General features: G+C 41.1%; 1 protein-coding gene across 4 annotated transcripts in view; it reads right to left on the bottom strand.

Moving 5' to 3' along the window:
• Positions 1-9619, bottom strand: part of LOC121931903 (sodium channel protein type 1 subunit alpha) — a 167833-nt gene that overhangs the window by 63785 nt on the left and 94429 nt on the right. For all 4 annotated transcript variants that reach the window (XM_042470043.1, XM_042470066.1, XM_042470058.1 and 1 more), the window contains exons 4-5: positions 4419-4508; positions 1200-1328 (exon numbers count right to left, since the gene is read on the bottom strand). In XM_042470043.1, coding sequence (XP_042325977.1) covers positions 1200-1328; positions 4419-4508 — 219 coding nt within the window. The remainder of the gene's footprint in view (positions 1-1199; positions 1329-4418; positions 4509-9619) is intronic.

Here is a 9619-nt window from a genome sequence, read left to right as displayed (position 1 = left end):
TATACCTGTAGAATTAAATCACAGTTATTCAGAATTGAGGCAGACGTCATGCTACTTACTCGAGGGTCTTCATGGAGACCCCTTGGATAACTTTATTGGAAAAGTAAAGAGCAACAGTCAGATGTTTACCTTTTTACTGCAGTTTGCCTTTCATTAAGAGCTTTCAATGGTGGTCAATTTACAATTAAATGTTCTTGGATAAATGAACCACAGTGATTTTATTATGAAAGCCTAACTTTCTAATTAAAGTGATTTATGTAAAGTAACTAAGAAGGCTGTTCCTCTTCTGGAAGGAGGGTGAAAATGCGGGATCTGAAAGCAGCTTCTATGTCAGTAACTACTACTAATATACCATGCGCCCCATGCTACCAGTTAATTCATCATTTACTTTACTACTACAGGCTGAGTTTCCCTTATTCAAAATGTGTGGGACCAGAAGTATTTTGGGGTTTGGGGGGGGATTTTGAAATACCTGTATTTGCATATACATGCACATAATGAGATTTCTTGGCGATAGAACCCAAGTCTAAACACAAAATTCATTTATGTTTCATATACATCTTATACACATAGCCTGGAGGTGATTTTATGCAATATTTTAAATAATTTTGTGCATGAAACAAAGTGTGCAAACACTGAACCCTCAGAAAGCAAAGCTGTCACTTTCTCAACTACTCATGAAAACAGTTTTGGATTCTGGGATATTTTGGATTTCAGAATTCTGGATAAGGGAGAGTCAACCTGTAGGAAACAATATACTGATGCACAAAGGAAAAAGAAAAGAATCCCTCAGTAATAATAAGGCCATGTAAGAACAAGCAGCAAATCTATTTCTCCACATGAACATCCCTGAAACAATTTTGATTCATTCTATGAACACAGTTACAAGTACCATATAATAACAGAGGATATATATAGAAGTACCATATAATAACAGAGGAGCAAAACCCTTGCTCCTGTGGTTTAATTCTTGAGCAGAGGTGAGATGTCAGAAAAATAAGCTAGTACATATGTGCAGGATGAACATTCTATCTAACATGATTCGGCTGTTGAAGACCCATATGCAGTACTTTCTCAGTGAAGAATCTATCATCTCTCATCCTTCAGTGTTATAATGCAAATTTACTTCATGCTCCTGTATGCTATAGAACTGTCACATAACCTGAAAGAAATGGGGGAGAAAGGAAGGTGAAACTTACGCAAATGTAATGACAGTGAAATCTAGCCAGTTCCAGGGATCCCGGAGAAAGGTGAAATCATCTATACAAAAGCCCCTTGCAATTATTTTTATAAGCGATTCAAATGTATATATTCCTGTGAATGTATACCTGAGGAAAAGAGACAAAATAGTTGTTAATTCAAACAATCACTTTTAAAAATAAAATAAAACATAAACATAACTTGAAAAGTTAGCATGCCAAGAACATCGCGTTGCCTCTTGGTAACTCTTCATGGGACCTTCATGGAGTGTCAAACCCAGCCCTCTGGACCTCCCAAAATAGCTATGTCCCTTCCTCACAATCTCATGGTTTAGTGTTTTCCCAGCTTTTTAATGCTTTAACCCATTTGAAATGGTCAAAATGACTTTCTTAAACCACCATTCCTGACAATGAGAGCTTTATTTTAAAATACACTGGAATTTTTGGTTCCACCCCTTTGCCTTTGGCTCTGTCCACCCTCAACCTTGCATTACACTGGGGATAGAAGGGGGATAGGAGAGAACATCTCCCCAAGTCCCTCCATGGACACCAGACTCCTCAGTCCCCCCCCCAAAAAAAGTCTAAAAAAACAACAACAAGTGGAGTAAGGGCCATCTTTTAGCACACACCCTAATCTGGAACTACCAACCCCTCCATTTAAACATAGAAACAAAAACTGGAGGCAGACTTCTGGTCATTCCTGGGATTTCTTTTCCATGGGCTTTGCCCCAAAATAAGGAGATGCTAGGAAAAAAAATGCCTTGGCAGTTGCCAACTCCTCTTTTAACAGACACCTTCTGAAATCCCCTTTTCTACGTAGCCATTCAATTAAAGGTACAGGAGCCCTGTCCCTTATTTTACCTGGCAATTGCAGGCCACCCAGAAATGGTGCATGCATCTACTCTGTAGAAATAAGTCATTGTGATACCATTTAAGCACTGTAGCTCCATTCTACTTAACCCTGAGATTTGTAGTTTTACAAGATCTTGAGCTTTCTCTGCCAAAGAGGGCTGGTGCCTCACAAAACTACAAATCCCAGGATTCCATAGGATGGCACCATGACAGTTAAAGTGGTGTCAAGCTGCATTATTCCTACAGTATAGATGGACCCTGAGATGACACTGGCATGGGGAAAGAGCCATCTGCAATGGTTGCTGTCATCTGAAGATGCACTGCAGTGGTTGTTGTACAGACTGTGGAACATAAGGGGGCGCGGGGGTTGTGAATGTAAACTTAGTTTAATTCAGACTTCTTTTCTTCAAGTAGGAGTCTTTTCTGAATTTTTCTGGGGTTTTCCCCCCAGGCCATCACATCTCTAAGTAGGAAACAAGGGTAATGACAATCCCTTGTTTGTCCTCAGTATTTGATACTCAGAGATGATGTTTTTGAACATGTGGATTCTATTCAGCAACCACTGAATAATGTTTTTTGATAGGAACATAGGAAACTGCCTCACCTTAAGTCAGATCTTTGAGGTGAAACAGGTGGGCAGGAAAAAGTAGCTTGATGGTGCCTTTTCTGAAAGTGATCCGAGTCCCTGCCAACCACACTGCCGGCTCCCAAGGCAGCTGGAGTGTGCATGTCATGACCACACGGCACGGCTTCAAGCCACGCCTCTGGGTACTTATTTTTACTGCCCCCCCCCACCATCCTTGTGCACCTTTGCAGGAGCAAACCACCATCCCATTGGATGGCAGTCCCCGTGAACCTGAATACAGTCACATGTGCATCGCTCCACCGGGACAGGGCATTGGAGCAGAGGTGTGCCCATGCAAATGCTGGCAAGGTACAATCATGCCCCCCTCTACCTTATACCCCCTCTTTGACTGTCTGGTTTGTGCATATTTTACTTATGTTCATGAGAGGTGTCACGGTTTCTCTTTTGGGCATTGCCACCCCCATTGCTTGGGTATGGCAGCTCTGTCCCTTCCAAATGTGACAGGATGTTTATATGCACAATTAGGATTAGGATTTGGATAGAGTGCCCCTTTAGAGCTGCTCTGGCATCATGACATTTAGACATATGAGCAAAGGTGCTCACTTTCCAGGAAAAAGCAGAAAAATTCAGCTCCCTTTCAGTCCGGCTTTTTCCCCTGTAGTGCACCTTGGGAGTGGATTCCAGACAGATTTGAGGCGTGCGTCTTCTAAACACCCTGCCTTGAAGCCAGCAGAAAACCTGCTTATTTCAACTGTCTGTTTTGCCCCTTTTTCCATTTAGCCCAGTATGACCAGATCTGACTGACAGCAGTGCCTCTCCAGGGTTTCAGGCATGATCCTTCCCTAACCCAACCTGAAGATTTCAGGCATTCTATTGTGCTTCCCATCTAAGGATTAACCAGGTTGATTCTGCTTACCTTCCAAACTCAGTTAAAGTCAAGTATGCTCAGGGTTAGACAGTGGCATAAATCTACCTTCTATGAATCAACCTACTCCCCTTTTCAAAATTATCTAGCTAGTGGCATCACTGTATCCTGGGGTGTTCAGCTAGCTGTATTGTGTGTGAAGGAGTGCTTCATTTTATCTATCTAGAATCTACTTCATTGTATGGACCCACAGTTTTAATGTTGCAAAAAAGGAAGTGTTTCCAAAGGCAGCTTGTAATCTGATACAGGAGGCCTGATTTTTGGCATAAAAGGGAAAATTTGAGCAGTGTACCCTGCTCAATGCTCTTATGGATCATTGGGCCAGAGTGATGATGAAGTCAGCTGAACATATATTCATTCTGTGCTACATATATACAGCTTGAATCTCCCTTATCCAAAATGCCTGGGACCAGAAGTGTTCTGGATTTCAGAGTTTTTCAGAATTTGGAATATTTGCATATATGTAATAAGATATCTTGAAGATGGTACCCAAGTCTAACCATGAAATTCATTTATGTTTTGTATATAGTTTAAACATAACCTGAAGGTAACTTTATCCACAATGTTTTTAAAATGATTTTGTTCATGAAACAATGTTTGTGCACTTTGAACCATCAGCCACCTCGATTATCTTTGATAGAGAGGCAGGATACAATTATTAATTATTATTTTATTAGAAAGCAAACGTGCCATTCACTATCTCAACCACCCATGTGGACAATTTTGAATTTTGGAATATTTTGGATTTTGGCATTCCAAGATAAAGGAGACTCAACCTGTCTAGTATTAGATCTGACAGAATACATTCCACAAATACACATTCAAACATGCACGTTAAGAGTAATATTCCACTTACTCTACATTCTTTGTCCATTCAGGAGGGTTACTTAGGGTCATAAATACACAGTTGGTCAAAATAGTGCACATAATGAGCATGCTGAATAATGTAGGTTATATCATTAAGGAATATACAGTGAGAAATCATATTATGACTGTTGTACTGAAAATGAATACATGTTCTGTTACATAAATACATTTGTTAATCTAAATAAATGTATGGGACAACATATTACATTCTTATTTTTAGAACCCCAGGACTATAGCAGATGCTGGTAAAATATTTAGATTTAGACTCTAAAATCTACAAGAAGGAAATAATAACAAACACTGTAATTCTATTCAGGTGATTGAATTTTGGAATAATATTCTAAGATGGTTAAATTAAATGATAAGGCAAAATATTGTTTTCTCAGAATCTTTGTTAATATTAGTCCAAAACACTGCAAAAATAATCCAGATTGAGACCACTTTAACTGCCCTGGCTCAGTACTAAGTAATTCTGGGAACTGTAGTGTTGTGAGACATTTAGACTTCTCTGTCAGAGAGCTCTGGTGTCACAATAAAGTACATTTCCCAGAATTCCCTAGCACTGAGCCAGGGCAGTTCAAGCGGTCTCAAACTGGATTATTTCTGCAGTGTGCTTTGGAGCACTGTCAGGTTTTGATGAGGAAAATGTAGAACTGCCACAAAAAGATCTGATCTCAATTACAATTGGAGCTGCTAGAACGAAAATAGCAAGATCCTACAAAAATGTAGAAGGATTATCTCTCTGGTGCTGTCTGGACAAGTTTTGTGGGACTGCTGTAGTGGAAAAAATGGATAATAAATGCTCAAGTGATGAGGGGAGAAATAGCATAAGGCAAATTTGGGGGAATATGGAATCCATTTATACCCCAAGTTTCAGACTTAGCAATGGATCAAAGCCCACCATTATCACATGGGACTTTATGTCATGATATTTCTTTTTAAAACTTAAAATAATATTTAACATAAGAGCTATCGTGAAATAAGTTATTTGAATGAGACAATAGTTATATTATTCAGTGTTAATGCAAATTATAACAACTTAAATTTAATGGGGAAAAACAACAATCCCAGGTAGTTACTCCATAGAGCCACTATTACTTTAGCATATAGGCTAGTACAAGTTGGTGGGCCCATTTGTCCCAGCACCACTCCAGATGAGGATTCATACTTCAGTTCTGCCTCTTCCACACCTGATCTTCCCAAGTTCCTAGCAAAAGTCTGAAAAGGACCTTTAACTATGTTCAATGTGGCTTATAAAGCAAAGCATTTGAAACTATATAACTGCATTCACAGCTCCCTTTTCAGATTTTTTCCTGCAAACATTGGGAAGTCACTTGTGGAAGGGGCAGGACTGAAGCATGAGTTCCCCCAACTCAAACTACCTGAAGAGAGAATGAACACCTGAAGAGAGCTATAGCTATTTTACATATTTTATATATGTCCCTATATTAATGATATGAACATATGAAGCTTCCGTATACTCATTTTGTCTTATATGCAGCATGTGCCAGTGCTCAATATAACTAGTTACAAATAATGACTTGTAATTAATTTGTTTTTCCACAATTAAGGAACAGCTGCATTAAAGTTATAACCAGCTGCAGTAAAGTTGCATTAAAATTGTAACCAGGTAAAGCAGGGGTAGGCAACCTTTTTGAGCCGGGGGCCGGGTTGCTGTCCCTCAGACAACTGGGGGGCCGAAGCCAAAAAATAAATAATTAATTTTTTTTAAAAAAAATTAAATATATAAATAAACCAGGACAAAATTTTCAAATTGAAGACACTTCTTTAAAAAAAATGGAGGACACGCGAAAAACTTTGCTGATTTTTAAAAAAATGTTAATATAAATGCATGTTTCTGAGGCTTCTATAGACAATTGCCCCCCAAAGGCCCCAGCGGCAATCGGTGGCAGGACCGGGCTGGGGCCAGTCCCAAGGCCTCGTCGGGCCGCATCCGGCCCGCAGGCCATAGGTTGCCTACCTCTGAGGTAAAGAGTGATCCCACTCTTTTTGTATTGTAATTGTAAATTCATTTTTATAATGGTCAAGTTACTTTTGAGATTATAGGTTGTAATCCTGGAGGGGGGAAATCACATGGTTCAAGTGTTGCCTTGTGCTGTACCTTCTGCTGCTTCCTTGTGTTCTTTACAGGCTGTTGAGGTGTCAATGTGTGTTTTGTAATGCAGGCCATCTGCACCTTGTACTGCGTCTTCCACAAACATATGCACAAGTAAGTACGGTGGGCTCTTGGTATCCACTGTGGTTTGTTTCCAAGACTCAAGACGCCCCATGGATACTAACATCCATGGACATTCAAGTCCCATTAAATACAATGGCATAGGAAAATGGTATCCCTTATATAAAATGCTTTTTGAATATATATATATATATATATATGCACAATGTCTTGAAACCATGGATGGTTGAATCCATGGATATATCATCTATGGCTATGGGGAGCTGACTGTGGGCCAACTTTAGTCAACCCTCATTCTGGACCTTGTCACATGCATTTTTTAAAATGTTCTGGGCTCGGGGCTGTGTGACCGAGAAAAAACTGATTTTACCGCACACCGAGGTATCCTCAACAAAGTTCCGTCAGAAGCAAAGGATGCGCCTCAGCACTGAATGGGAACGGCTTGGCACTGGGCGATGGAATGGGGCCATTTTGAGGACACTTCGATGTGCAGTAAAATCCGTTTCTTCTTGGTTGCATTCCCAAAACATTTTTAAAAATGTATGCGATAAGGTACTCTCAGTGGGCTTCTGATCCATGAATTTAACTGCCAGAGGTTCGCCATGCCCCATATTATTCAATGGCAGTTAAATGAATGCACACACGCTGAAGCATGCATGTTCACATAATATGGGGTGCGATCATCCATGTTTTAAAGCATCTGTGGGGGCTCCTGGAACTGAACCCCCACCAATACAGAGGGCCCACTGTAGTTACTTATGAGAAAGTTGACTGGCCGAACCCAAACGGTGCTCAACAATGGCTCCTTTTCATCCTGGAGAGAAGTGACCAGTGGGGTCCCACAAAACTCTGTCTTGGGCCAGTGCTATTCAATATCTTTGTCAATGACTTGGCTGACAGAATTGGGGGCATACGTATCAAATTTGCAGACGACACAAAATTAGGAGAAGTAGCAAATACCCCAGAGGATAGGATCAAACTTCAAAATGACCTGAACAGACTAGAAAACTGGGCCAAAGCTAACAAAATGAAATTCAACACGGAGAAATGTAAGGTACTGCACTTAGGGCGGAAAAACAAAATGCATAGATATAGGATGGGGGACACCTGGCTGAATGAAACTGCATGTGAAAGGGATCTTGGGTGCGTTACAGACTGCCCAAAGTGGGCAGTCTCGCACCCCTGCCGGTTGCTGTGTCCAGGAACCGCAGCAGCCAAACCGCGCGGTTCCCGGGTGCAGCAAGAAAGAAGCGCCAAAATGGCACTTCTTCCTGCACCCTGGAAGAGGTACTGCAAGGCACAAGGTGCGCCCTCGTGGCGTGCGGCGTCCGGACGCTGTGCGTCCACGATGTCAAAATGGCAGCGCCCATCTGTATGCGGCACCGCCATTTTGACGTACTCATTACACGTGAGGGGCAAGGCGCGTCAGGAAGCACCGCCTCTCACGCGTAACGACAGCGTCTCATTGGCCTGTCTGTAACACGCTGTAGAGTCCTAGCGGACCACAAATTGACCATGAGTCAACAGTGCGATGAGGCAGCAAACAAGGCCAATGCAATTTTAGGTTGCATCAATAAAAGTATAGTGTCTAGATCAAGGGAAGTAATAGTCCCACTCTATTGTGCTCTGGTCAGGCCCCATCTGGAATACTGTGTCCAGTTCTGGCCACCACAATTTAAAAAGGATGTTGAAAAACTGGAGCATGTCCAAAGGAGGGCGACTAAAATGGTGAAGGGCCTGGAAACCATGTCCTATGAGAAACAACTTAGGGAGCTGGGGATGTTTAGCTTGGAGAAGAGAAGGTTAAGAGGTGATATGGTAGCCCTGTTTAAAAACTTGAAGGGATGTCACATTGAGGAGGGAGCTAGCTTGTTTTCTGCTGCTCCAGAGAGCAGGACCCAGAGCAATGGATGCAAGCTACAGGATAAGAGATTCCACCTCAACAGTAGGAGGAGCTGTTCGACAGTGGAACAAACTCCCTCTGAGTGTAATGGAGTCTCCTTCTTTGGAGGTCTTTAAAAAGAGGCTGGATGGCCATCTGTCGGGGATGCTTTGACTGAGAGTTCCTGCACGGCAGGGGGGTTTGACTGGATGGCCCTTGTGGTCTCTTCCAACTCTATGATTCTATGAACATGAAAACAAAGTGATATTTTAAATGTTTCTATTAATTATTAACAGTAAAAGTTTTGTGGCTCCAGATCTATAATGGCAATGAAGTGCTAGGCCCTATTCACACTATGGAAATAACCTGGTGTGAAACCAGGTTGTTTCCACGAAGTTCACAATGGCCCCAAATGCACCTGCCACTATTTGTAGGGGGCCCACAGAGAAACCCACCTAATCCAGTGTATTCAACACCAGGTTCCTTACCACGTCTTTTGTAATCCAGATCTTCAGTGTGAGTATGCTAACAAATTGATCCATATCGTGCGGGATCATTTCTGGAAATGGAGGCACCTCCATTTTGAATCAGTTTGGTTCGTGTGTGAATGTTGACCAGTGTTTAAATTCCATGGAGAGATTTGGGCACACAAACTGTAGTGGGAAAATCGATTTGGTATTGTGTCATCGTGGAGATATGGGTCTCTTCAGGACATAAATATAAGTATGAATCCCCCCATTAAAACTAAATTACCAACCTCTGTATGGTACCACTGAGTTACAAATATCTCTACATTCTCACAACAACACAAACAAGAATTCTGAACATTTGCTTTACTTTTGTTTTGAACCCTACAAGTAAAATAGCCCATAACTGTTTGCGATGGAATAAAAGCAATCTAATAGAGGCATTAGATATGAAAACATAACTTGACTCCATATAAAATGACCTTAGCCTAACTTTCTAAGAAAAAGTAAATAAAAAGAAAATATACATGCTCAATACAATATTTTAACAGCAGTACATTTCGAAGGGGGAAAGTGCTGTCTATCTATCTATCTATCTATCTATCTATCTATCTATCTATCTATCTATCTATCTATCTATCTAT

This window comes from Sceloporus undulatus, chromosome 1, assembly GCF_019175285.1.
Source record: "Sceloporus undulatus isolate JIND9_A2432 ecotype Alabama chromosome 1, SceUnd_v1.1, whole genome shotgun sequence".
Taxonomy (NCBI): Eukaryota; Metazoa; Chordata; class Lepidosauria; order Squamata; family Phrynosomatidae; genus Sceloporus; species Sceloporus undulatus.
Note: the sequence above shows the minus strand (reverse complement) of the source record. Positions and strands in the feature narration are given on the sequence as shown.